Source organism: Quercus robur, chromosome 10, assembly GCF_932294415.1.
Source record: "Quercus robur chromosome 10, dhQueRobu3.1, whole genome shotgun sequence".
In the NCBI taxonomy this organism is placed as follows: domain Eukaryota; kingdom Viridiplantae; phylum Streptophyta; class Magnoliopsida; order Fagales; family Fagaceae; genus Quercus; species Quercus robur.
This window is the reverse complement of record NC_065543.1, coordinates 42935674-42948697: the sequence shown is the minus strand read 5'-3', so window position 1 is coordinate 42948697 and position 13024 is coordinate 42935674. Positions and strand designations below refer to the sequence as shown.

Sequence of the window (13024 nt, the reverse complement as noted above, 5' to 3'; positions counted from 1 at the left end):
TCAGTTTCTAAGGTAGTGGTTGTTTCACTCACTTGTTGGGGACATAAAGTTGGGTCACAGTTCAATTTTATTGGACGGAAATAGTGTAACACAAGTTTTTTCATCCGCAAGGCTTAGGTACAATTACAAAATGGTGTTAGCCTCGACTTAAAAGGTCAAATTGGAAAAAATAAAATAAAAAAAGGAAATCCAGTAGCAGTCACTCTCCTCCTTCCCTCCAAACCTAAGTCTAAGCTCTGTCACACGAAGAGGTATTAGGTATATCATGTATTGGGTGCATAAGTCATCACTCTCACACGAGATAAACCCCACAAGTCCTCATGTGAAAGGGAGAACTCATGTATCCGATACATGATATATTTTTCCCTCTCACACGGCCAATATTTAAGTTTCAGTAAAAGAAACAGAATTCAGATGCATAAACCCTTTTTTTTTAATCATGTGAGTTGTGACCCATAAGGATACAATTAGATGATCTTGTGAACCACATAATAATGAAACAAAACTCAGATGCATGATCTTGTGACCCATATTGGATACAACTGACAGTATTAAATATCGTTCAAATCTCAACTTAAAGATATTGACAAATCATTTTTCCTTGTACAAATTGATGAAAATATTTGTTTAAAAAAAATAGTAAGAACTAAAAATACACTAGACATTGATTTCAGCAGCAGCAGCACAAATCCTGCGTGCATAGATATGATAAAAAGAGCCCTTAAAAAAAGGATATAATAAGAAGAGAGAAGCAAAAATTTTAAGCAATAAATGACATGAGTAATCAGAGGCTGAAGAATTGTGATTGTGTAAGCTGCATTATGAAGGCTCACACGGCCAAAATGTGATCTATACAAAAACTCTTTTAACTGGGGGGGAAAGTATTTCATAAGAAAAAGGGAAAATATTTAGAAGAGATTTTGAATCTAATTAACTAAATTTACCCTGACAACTGGCTATATATGCTTCTGGCAACAAATGGCGCACTCGATTCGGTTGTAGTGTGATATGCTCCTCCACTGCATAAATCGCCATGTAATCTTTTTATGATGATACTGCTATTTCCCCCAACAAAAACATCTTATTAAAAAGATCCAAGAAAAGGAAAACTCCAGGGATTTAGATGTCCCTACTATGCTGAAGCAGTATTCTGAAGCAACAGAACCAAAATCTACATGCCGGGCTACCTATAAGTCCTTAAGTTGAAATAAAAACCTCTTTAATACAATTATCTTTCCCTGGAAGGACCAGTTGCTCCAAAACCCTTGATGATTTGACATAACTCTTTGCTTCCTGTCACTACTCAATTTTATATCAAAACTTCTGAACATTTTCTATAACAAAACGGCACAGGTTTCACTGTCTGAACCGCAGTGGTGTGAGCAGCAATGCATCAAAATATAAACAACGCCTCACCATATACAGCAGTTGAATGCCAAGCCACTTCCAACTCAACGCTCTCTATTGTGGCAACTAATGCGACAAGTTCCAACAAGAAAACTAGTTTACAGCCTCATAGAAAAGAACCTGCGGTTGCAAGTGCCCTCTTTCGCACATGGTAAGAACATCGGTCCAACCACCAATTACCTAATCATAAAATACAGATTGTAACACAAGGATGGGCAGAAGAGATGGCACAATTTACAGAAAGAAAGGAATTTACCTTGACAGTTTTATCATCATACATAATCCATTGGTCATGACTATAGGCGAAGCAATGATAATGTTGCCCATAGTAGCAAACCTAAAAGTTACAGAAAACATGTCAGAGATTATAAAAAATAAAAACATTGCCCCATCAATAAGGTCCTGCCAACCAACTTAAAATCACACATTAAAATACATGCAAAAATGAGGAAGCCACCTTAGATATACAATTAGACACAAGTCAAATTAATGGTTGCTCTGAAACTTTCTCCAATTCATGGTTCCAGATACACAAATACGTGCATGGGCAAAAAACAACAGATTTACATTTTTCTTTTGGAAGATGGGGATACGTTAGGATGGGTGGTGGGAAGCTAGCTAGCTTTATCAATAACAGAGGCTAGGCTTCATGTCAACCTCTGCATCATTGTGTGTATTGGTCTTGATGGAATCTGTACCTACAGAAGTAACTGATTTTATGTTTCAAAAAAAAAAAAGATTTTAAAAACTAATCCTGGTTTCACTCAAATAATCTGTCATCAATCAAACCCCCTTCCCCCCCCCCCCCCCCTCTCTCTGTCTTCTCTCACTTCCCCAAAACAGGAGTCATCTTTTTCAGGAACATGACAAACCAAACTGAGCTGTTTGTTTTGATGCAAAATATGTAAAATATTTCCCAAAATACATGTTCTCCATATTTTTCAACTTTTTGTGCTTCCAGAAAAACCCAATCAACCCAGTTTTCCTTGTTGAACAGAAAACCATGGTAAAGAATTTGTAGAATGTATCAAGGGATGAAATTCTAAATTGAATTTAAACTAGGAATTGAGGGCTCAAATTTTTGTCTATAAGTTCCACTTGTATAGACGTCATTTCCAATTCCCCCTTCGCCATCTCACCTGCTTGCTCACTATCTCCCTGTCATCTCAATCTAAGGTTGAAAAACCTATAATGGTACTCTGAAGTAACCACTCCAACCACTGCCTCACTGTCTAAGAAGACTCACCTCAGCTCAAGCTTCTATACCAAGAACCTAGTTCACAAGCTTATCATATATCATAGACCTACAGAGGTGAAGCCAAATAAGACTTGGCCAGACAACAAGAGTCCCGAAACATCGTGAAATTGAACAACGACACAATGTTGTCTTCATGGTCTCTGATTTGGTGGTTCATTCACACCTTGATCCCTTTTCTAAGGATCCAATTCCAAACCAGGCCGTTCCTACTTGCTCTTGCAAAATTTTAGTCTAGTGATTGGAGCTGAAGAATAAGCTTTTTTTGTCAATACTCAGTTATCAATCTCATCTGCTGTCGAGGAAGGTGGGCCTCTCTCTCTCTCTCTCTCTCTCTCTGTGTAATGTAGATATTTCTCTCTTCTGTGTGTCTTTGATCTTTCTTCCCCCACCCCCCCCCCCCCCCTTTCTCCCCTTGGCTCTCAAGATCCGCCTAGTCAATGCTGACACCCAAGCACCACCACTAGAACAAAGAAGTACACTAAACCCACCTCTTCTCTCTCAAACCTTCTATCTCTCTAAAGATATTTTTGGTGCAAGGCAAACAGCCAAAATAATTTCCTCACTTCTAGCTAAACAATAGAAAATAGCCTATTTACCTTGAAAACATATTTCTCTAAACCTGTATATTCCTATTTTACAGCAAAGAAAAAAAAAATTCTAATATATCTGTATCAAAAGAGCATTTGAGATTCATTCAAGTATGCATACCACTGAAACCAAGCTATGTGAGCTCTTTGGATCTAAGCCACGATAAAGTACACTGATATCTATCTCTGTACTTAGGGCTGCCAGTGTTGCTTTTATGTCATCAACACTCTCACATGTATTCTGCCAACCTAGAACTGCAAGACCAAACATATCTATGTGATTCTGTGTTTCAACATAAAGCATTTTACCCAGGTGAAAATTTTCTTAACTCATAATTCACCTGTTGTGAAAACAAGTGGTGGAGTTGAGAGAATGTGATGGATGTAGTTGAGTTTCCCACACCCAGTAGCATCTGGATCACAAGCTAACTGATGATTCATCTCTATGAGATTTAAAAGCTCATCAAAGGAACTTTCTGGACACATAACCTGAAAGGAGACAGAAATCAGAAAACGTACTTAACAAAGAAAAATAGATCCCTCAAACTATATCTCCTCCATTAGGAAAATAAGTAATTGTACAAAAAATCTTCCTATGAGATACCTTCATGGTTCGGAGGGCATTGGCATTAATATTATGAAAGAAGGAAGTATACTTTAAATGTCTGGACTCTAGACCACAACTGTAGCAATTCATTCGCTCAAAAATGTCCATTCCAAAAAGTGAATGCACTATACAGGAATTGTTTGCACAATCCCAGGACCCCTTGCAATTGCTTTCCACTGATTCAGTATCAGAAACAGTCGAACCACCAGTAGTAAATGATCGGTGAAGGCAGTCAAATATCACTGCCAGTACTTCAGAAGCATCATTCATCTGAGCCTGTCAGTTGCAGATTTTTTTTTATAATAAGCAGTCAGTTGCAGATATATTAGACATGCTTTACAAATAAAAACCATCACCATGTCTAAATTCATGATAATGAGCATGACGAAGATTAACTGAAGTAAAATTAGCTAACAGCCAAAGCCTACAATCAAAACTCCATTAAACTACCTCCTGGAAGAAATTGCTTTCTGGATACAGTTTGCTCAGAGCTATTCTAAGTGAAGAAGGGGCCACCGCTTCTCTTCGCATATCTGTAGATGCAATGCTCAGGGCAGTAAAGATTTCATACAATGCACAGACAACACAAGGATCACCCACATGAACATGCCCTGATTCTGCTTTCCTTAGAAACTCATCTCGAAATCGTCTTAAATGCCATAAGGACTGAATTCATGCCAAAGGGAAAGGGAAAAACCAACATTTCAGGCCAGAGGAAACACCATAAATGAAACAAAGAAATGAAACTGCATTGATAAAAATCATGAATTGGAAAATAACTCATTGCCTGTATGATAACGTTCAGAAAGCAATTGTACTCGCCCACTTCATTCTGCAGCCCTGTACCAAAAACATCTGCTCCGTTCACATTCTCCACCGTGCCTTCATTTGGTGAAACACCCAACTTACCTGCTTCGGGAGAAATCCTCTGTTGTGTTCTTAAACTTGAAACTAAGGGCAATTTCTTATGTGCTTGAGCATGATATGTATCTGAAAACAGCAGATATACAAGATCAGAGAGTTGCAACTATTTCTAAATCAAAAGGAAGGGAAGCAGAACATTTTTTTTTATAAGTGAATTTCATTGAATAAACAAAAGAGTGACATCCATGAACACAGAAGTGTACAACAGGTACACAGAAATTGAACATGAAAAGTACAATAATCAAGCAAATCACGCAATGTAGCAAAAGAAAATTAGCTCGAAGCATTTATCCACTCAAACAAAGTCTTGAGAAATAAAAGCTTCACGTCATGAACTGATCTTTCATATCCCTCAAAAGTCCAATTGTTCCTCTCCCGCCAAATACCCCACATGAGAAAATGGGGGATCATGCTCCATATCGCAACATTTCTGCACCTGCTAAACTTGCCCTACCAACTAGCTTAAAGCTCCACAACACCCCTCAGCATAACCCAGTAAACCCCAAACAACAAAAAGATCATATTCCACAACTCTCTAGCAACAGTGCGATGGAGAGTAAATGATCAGTAGTTTCCCCATCCCACTAACACATGCGCAGCACCGGTCTAGCACAACCAATTGCTGCCTTCAAAGATTATTAATAGTTACGATTTCTCCAATGCTGCTGTCCAAAGGAAAAAAACTGACCTTTGTTGGCACTTTAGGATTCCACAAGCTCTTCCAAGGAAAAGAAGGTTAAATTGTCAAGTGTAACACTTTAATAGGACTTGACTTCAAAAACACTCTGTGAGGATGGATTCCAACAGAGGGTATACATTCCACCCCGTCTTATTGGCCCAGAATAGATCAAATCCATAAAAGAGACAACCAACTCTAGCTCTCAGTTTTGCACCGGTCAAACAAAACAAACATCCCAATGGTAACTTTCCTCTATAAAAAACGAAAGTTCCTCCACTGAGGAGTCCTTATCAAGTGCTATACCAAAAAGTTCTAAAAAAGTCTCTGGCAAAGGTAACCCCCCACACCTAGAGTCATGTCAAAACTTTATAGAAGAGCCAACCTGACTTAAAACTGACAAACCGGTTAAAGCCACCCCAACCCTTCCTGATATTCTTCCAGAGGTGAACCCCATGTGGACCCTAAACACTGTTAGAACACCATCTCCCTACCCCCACATTCTGCCATATTTATGGTCAACTACCCTTCACCACAAAGCATCCCACACCCCAAGAAAACTAAGTGCACAAGATGCCAGTAAATGCATCAATTATAGCCAATTCTGAAGCAATTTTGCAAGATTCAGTCAATCTCAACCAGCTGACCCAACGTTCAGATTGTCAAGCTAAATTAAAACTAAAATCAGCAAGAACAAATGAGACGGGGTAAATTTATCAAGGTGATGGGAAAACGCTTTTTGATGGGAAAGAAAATTTAAACAAGTTGAAAGACTATGACTTTCAGTTCTCACAACTTCAGTAGAAAGAGTCTTGTAACTCAATCGCATTACCTAGTCTCCTTTATGAGAAGAACCAGGGTTTGAATTCCCACTCCTCTACTTGTTGTAACAATTGAATTATAAAAACACTATTACAACTTCAGTTAATTTTAGCATAGTAACATAGTCTACAATACATACACCTGCATATATACAAATATACACAAATCTATAGGTGCATACAACAAATTAAAAAGTATGGTTCCTTCCCCTGACTCAGGTCAGGCCAAACCTATCCAATCAAGAAGTCAAGGCCAAACTATTTAACAATTTTTTTTATCAAGGCCAAACTATTTAACATACAATAAATTACTGATTCAAAAAAAAACTATTTCACATTCAAGAAATGCGATTTGATTGATGAGTCAAACTATCATATTTTCTTTTTCTTTTTAACAAATGTGCACTAATGACACTTGCATTGGGTTGTATCAAGTGCTGTGCTCACACATGCAGCCAGAAAGATTGTTTATCAACTCTATTTCTATGAGCTAAATGATTTAACTGCTTTAAAGATTCCCAGAAATTATGCTGAATTTTTATTCTAATTGTGAGTAAAAGTGTACAAACTAACCCATGTGCATGTGACTTCAAAATTTTAACCTACCAAAATACCAAGGAAGTGTAATTCTCAAGAAAAGATATATTTTTTAACAGCACAGTTTAGTGAAACAACTAATCAGTTAATAGGTAAAAACTTGCCAGGTTACAACTACCATGACTCTTTTTTTGGATAGCAGATAGCTAAGAATAATTTTTTATTAAAAGACAAAAAAAAATCATGTACAATGGACACAAAGAAGCCTATAAAATTACAGGAATAAAGAATTATATACAAAAAGCAGGGACTCTATGAACAACACAATAAAACTACTATTCATAAACCCCACACACGGACCACTCATATAAGTAAGTAGTGAAGGTTGCTAACAACTGAACCCCTGTACTTTCAACTCCCATGACTTGGCTTGTAGAGGTCCCAATGCCTAGTTTAACTATATATAATTCAGTAAATTAACATAACAACAGGAAGGTTATATAGATAGATGATAGAAGAATTTTACCGAGGCTTTGGCGTACTGCTTTTTTAAGGTCAGCTTGGAACCTTTCCTCCTCTTCATCCTCTACATGCAATTGTCTCAATGTCTTTGTTCCATTTTCTAACAATAAAGGGCCACCTTGAAAACATAAAGAGACAATAATGTCATGCTAATTCTAAATTCCCAGAAAATGGCCAAAAACATTAATGCCCGTCCACTGGAAAGCACCTTGAAGGTTAATAGAAGAAAACCAGTAACAACAAACAACATAGTACTAAAGAAGAAATACTTGTAAAAGTGTAAGGCTTACCGCTGTCTGTACCGGGAGTGTCTTGAAATATATCTTGCTCTTTTAAGTGACCTTCAATATGTGAACTCCCAACATCATTACTTTCCTTTTCAGATGACACGGTTTGACACTTTCCATTAACCAATTTAGAGGAACTCTTCTGCCGTTTACCTTTCCTTCCTGTCCGTCGATCAGATGGCAAAAAACCATCCTCTGAAATTCCTCCATTAGCTGACCCAGCAGATAAAAAATATACAGTTAACACATCTTCTAACAAAAATCAACCCAAGCTCATTTGAGAACCTTACTATTTACCAACCTTGTTTAGCCTTAGCATCATTTGTACCACTCATCTTTTTGGCACCAGAAACATCAGAAGATCTCATAGATACAGGGGAACCATTTGGAAGCATGTTTTCTAGATTGTTCGGGAGTCCATCTTTCTCCACCGAGTGATCCTGAAAAGGTACAAGTTCATTAAAATTTTACTCAATATCTAAAAAAAGGAGTTCCTCTAAATTAAACAGCATGGCATTGGTTGTCAGTTGTCAAATTATATCCAGTATCCCTTTTTTTTTTAATTAGTAAGTCACAAAGGCACCCAGTGGGTCTTGAACAGATGACCTCACCCTCCATACCATAAGGAAGTGCCAGTTGAGCTATAGCTCATTGGCATATTATGTCCAGTATTCAATTCAACAGTCCAATTGTAAAGTGAACTGGAACTTGAGAAGAATAAGCACAAACTTCTATCAAACTAAAATCAAACAATAGAGACTGAAACAAGAAATTTTTACCTGTGTACAAGGTTTCAGCTTCTCGTGTACATCTTGATCATCAGCACCAGCCTTCAAGTAAACATCATGCAATCCTTCTGCGACCTTCTCTGTATATGCTCGAGTAGATTTCTTTTGTTGCTCAGCAAGTTGCTTCTGTTTAGCCTCATTCTCTATCCGTCTTTGATACTCCAAGGTTTCTTCAAGCTTTCTTTCCTCCTCCTCAAGCTCAAATTTAAGTCTAAATTCTTCTTCCTGTTGCATTAAGTCATGACCATTGGCAGAAACAACACTCTCAGAATCTTGATGATCACCATCAGATGCAACTGGAAAGGAACTGCAGCACAAGACAAACCAAGCATTATTAGAAACAGACTAGACCCCGTATAAGCCTTCATAATTAAATCACAGCACGTTTCAGATAGAGACGCATAGGCATCCATATTTAGAGTAATAAACAGACATACACTGGCTCTTCGGTCTCAAGATGAAGCATGTGCTGCTCAAGACCACCGGTAGCCTACCCAAAAAAAAAAATCATCAAATATTTTATACATAGATTAACTAGCACTGCAGTAAAAGAAACAAAAACAGACTGCAAAATGTAAACCTTGGAATCTTTGGATTTCCTGTACTCCTTGTTCTTTCTCTTATCCTTTGTCTTCTCATGTGTATGCCTGGAATTATCGCTTCCTCCTCTTACACTCTTTTTAGAATCAAGTGCAAGCTCCGCTAAAAATGCTTCTCTTGCAGCATCAGATTTCTCTGTGGCATCTTTCTCAGCCAAATCCTCTAAGTGTGCCTGAAAGAGAAAGTAGAAGAGGAATATAAAAAATTTAGTCCATTAAAATGAAGAGAAACGTGACACAAGTTTCCATGAGTTCAATACAAACCCTCAGATATGACTTCACTAGAGGCAACAATATTGACCGATAATCATGGGCAGAAACAGGCTCAAGCTTGAGTTCCAACTGCTGCTTCCCGGTAACAGTTCGCATGATTCGTTCATCAATTTTGATGAGCTGCATTACAAAACAAGTGAGTTAAAATAGAAAGGATCAATATCTATATCTTTATCAAAGAGTGCATCTATAACAAAGTAACTAACCTCTATGGATAACTGTTCTTTCTGTCTCTGAATTGCAAATTCTATACAAGTGTCCACTTGATGCAAATAGTCCTTTGCACTCCAATCATCATGTTCACCAGATTCCAAGTCACATAACTGGGAATTCACACCGCCATAAGTTTCTTCATACCCGAATTGATTAACATTTAGAGCTTCTGCTTCTTTTAAAACATTTGATATGGCATCTAATTTAAACCTACTGTCGTTGAACATCACATCATTCTCACTCTCACTCTCACTCTCAAGCAGCTCTTTCTGCTTCCTCAGGACAGACTCGTAGCTTCTATGTACAAATTCTGTGACATTCTCCCTCTTCTTACCTTCTACAAGACACAGCTTCTCCACTGCCTGCAACGCTTTCTCATACCTTATATGCTCCCATTTTCTCTCATAAAGACTCTGTAGTTGGCAGAACTCCTTCTCAAGCATCTGCAGGATTTCCCTTCCTCCTCGTATTTTATCTTCTTTTGTACGCATCCACGTAGCCAACTGTTCCCCACTCGTAGGACCTGCAAATATCCAGGATAGCATAGCATCAGCATCAGCTAGAGCCCCATTTGCAGTGCCAGCAGCAGCCACATTATCTATTGCAGCACCATGACCAGTGCCAGGAGCACATTCAATTGGCAGTAAACTTTCATCCAGAAGGAGACATGATGCATCTTCATTAAGAACAATCTTCTCCTTAATCTCATGAACTTGGGGGCCACTGTTCGCATCATCCATTGGACTACTACTTTTCTCGGAATATCTACCTAAATCACAAGCAGTTGATAGTTCCTGCAAGAATTTAAGGATTTTCTTGAGCTGGGAAGCTCCAAGAAAGCAGATACACATAGGTGATTGTTCCAAACGAAGTTTCGAAAGCAGCGAGCCAGAAGCAAGACCATGTAGCTCATCCATTGTAAATTGTATCACATTAGTACGATGAGTTGCAGTAAGACATTTGTGTCGAATAAGAACCTCCAATGCAGCATGAATTCTTTCGAGAAGCTCTCCACGCTCAGTGTCATCAGATATCGGCCAACTATCAAGGGAATTTGTCACAGAGCCAGGGTCCTCATCACATTCTCTAAACTCAATGTTGGTAATTTTATCATAGTTATTGCTCTTTAAAGCAACATTATTGCAACTATCCCCAAAACTTCCTGTCTCAGGAGAAGAATCCCAAGCATCCTTAAAGTAGTCATCACTGTCCTCCATATGATTCCCTGAATAGAAATCCTCAGCAAACTCAGAATCCTTGTTTTTTCTTTCATTTCCAAGCAGCCCAACTGCAGCCGAGATATCCAACGGCTTCCAAGGACAATTAAGAAGCTTCTCATTCCATTCATTATCGACATTCTTTCCCACGTGCTCCTGCACAACATGCTGCCTATGAGACTCCGAATCAGTAAACGTCTCGCTACACTGGCAACAAGCCCAGAACTTCCACGCCTTACTAGCCTCAGCAAACGACAATGCCTCCGCCAACACCTCATTCGCCAAACCATCCTTGGACAACCCGAAATGTGACTTGATATCAGAAACTCTAATCCTAAGCAGCTCTTTCTTCCTATCCAGACTCATCGAATTCCAATACGACCGAACCCAATCCCTCCTCTCAGCCCTCGACCCATTTTTCCTCACATTCCCATTCTTCCTCCTCTGCCCCAAACCCGACGTAGAATCCAATCCCCTATCATCCCTTCCACCCTCATTCTCCAATTGGGGCGACTCCGACTTCTGCTGCAGCAGCCTTGCAGCAGCCACCCTCACTTCAATCTCTTTCCTCCTCTCCTCGGGCGTCTTAGTCGCCTTCTTGATCTCATTCGGCCTTCGAGATGGAACCAATCTTACCTCCATTGGGTCCTCCGTAGCCCTCCTTATCGGAATCAACCGAAACTTGTTGTCGTCCCCATTCCCCAAATTCTTCATCCAATTCGACAGAGTCGAAATGTTTGACTTCTGAATCAACTGCTGGAGCTCCTCCCGGACGTGCTTAATTCTCTCACCGGCGGTCGGTAACTTCTGCTGGCTCTCGTCTTGCAGGCTTTCCTTCGCCGGATCGATCGGATTCTTGATCCCCAGCGCCCTCTCGCACTCCTGCTTCACCTCTTCGTACTCCCTCACGTCGCTCGCCGCCTCGTAGAGCAAATTCGCGTAGAAATGCGAGAACTCGATCGAATTCGGCGACAGCTCCACCGCCCTCCGCGCCGATTCCACCGCATTCTTCAAATGCCGCTGCTTCGCGTTCTGGTCGTCGATTATCGAAGCCACCTTCACGCAAACCGTGCCTTGAACCCGATGAATCAGCGCCGAGTGGCCCGAGCCCTCGTGCCGAGCGCACGACTCCTTCATCAGCCTCAGCGCCTTGTTGTGGTTCCCTCGCCGGAGCGCCGTTAGGGCTTTCTCGCACTCTAGCTTTATCGCTGAGTATGACGAACGGTCCGATTCGACCAACGACGCCGCAGCAGAAGACTCGATCATCGCCGTATTCGGCTCCGGTTCGTGCTCGGCCACATCCAACACAGCGTCGGAATCGGCGGCGGTGGATGTCAAACCCCCCGCCGCCGCCGTCACCGCCGCCGCAGCCTCCGCCGACGAAGATGAAGACGACGACGATTGCTTTAATCGAGGAGCAGCGTTTCGCTTCTTGTTATGCACCATGGATTGAGTTCACAGAAATTCGATTCACATGCATATATGTATGTATGTGTGTATATATATATAGAATCTATATCTGTATGTATGTATGTATATGTGTATATAGAGAGAGAAATGTGAGGGGGTAGAGTTGGAATTTTATGCGGTGACTGTGACGGTGACGGAAATAGATCGGCGGTGAAACCTAGAAATGAGAGAGAGAGAAACAGTGGTGGTGTCTGTGTGTGACAGACGGAGCACGAACACCAACCCACGGGGAAGGGTAAGGTTGGATTGGGAAAATTAAAAAAATAAAATAAAAAGACGAAAGAGAAGAAAGATAGAGAGGCAAGTTTTTGAGGGATTAAGGATTGTGATTATTTTATATATGGGAGTTTGATTAAACCCAACAAACCAAAAAAAAAAAAAAAAGTGTAAATTTTTTTTTTCAACATTTTTTATTTATTTATACTCATTAGTTATTAAGATAGTTTAGTGCAGATTAAACTTGTTAGCAATAGTTTACTTCTAGATTTCATTAACATATATTTTGAGATTTGAGTTAATGACAACTAGGTCTAAATCTTTTCAAAACTAACAAATATGATCTTTAAAGCTAGCTTAGTCCCTAAGTCAGTTGAAAAAAAAATATAACGGACCGGTTTTAAAATGTTTTGGACTAAATTTGTCAATTTTGAAAAATATTAGACCTGGTTGGCATTATAGCCCAAACCTTAGATTATGTTAATATAATTTACCTAAATTTTAAGGAGTTTAAAATGTTTCTACTTCGAAAATAGTTAAATATAAATTAAATTATATTATCAATATTTTATTCTACCTAAAATTGCCAACACCAACTCACGGGAAAGTAGGGTTAGATGAG

The 13024-nt window shown here is 39.4% G+C and overlaps 1 protein-coding gene across 1 annotated transcript; it reads right to left on the bottom strand.

Annotated features, from left to right (window-relative positions):
• Window positions 1–792: 792 nt before the first annotated feature.
• Window positions 793–12497, bottom strand: LOC126702425 (uncharacterized). The gene is made up of 15 exons (XM_050401122.1): window positions 9493–12497; window positions 9278–9406; window positions 8995–9186; window positions 8852–8904; window positions 8406–8721; window positions 7928–8066; window positions 7630–7839; window positions 7344–7457; window positions 4647–4849; window positions 4310–4525; window positions 3857–4135; window positions 3594–3741; window positions 3374–3507; window positions 1664–1744; window positions 793–1587 (listed from the first exon to the last, which is right to left on the bottom strand). Exons 1-15 carry the CDS (start codon window positions 12160–12162, stop codon window positions 1501–1503), a joined length of 4971 nt encoding a protein of 1656 aa, XP_050257079.1. The 5' UTR covers window positions 12163–12497; the 3' UTR covers window positions 793–1500.
• Between the last annotated feature and the right edge of the window lie 527 nt (window positions 12498–13024).

Bases quoted from the DNA above. Each gene is read 5' to 3' on its own strand.
- LOC126702425 (XM_050401122.1), bottom strand. From the start codon at position 12,162: ATGGTGCATAACAAGAAGCGAAACGCTGCTCCTCGATTAAAGCAATCG. The intron at 9,407-9,492 runs GTTAGTTACTTT...TTTGTAATGCAG, and splicing joins AAGAACAGTTATCCATAGAG to CTCATCAAAATTGATGAACG. The intron at 1,745-3,373 runs GTATGCATACTT...TGTAACTTTTAG, and splicing joins CACATAGCTTGGTTTCAGTG to GTTTGCTACTATGGGCAACA.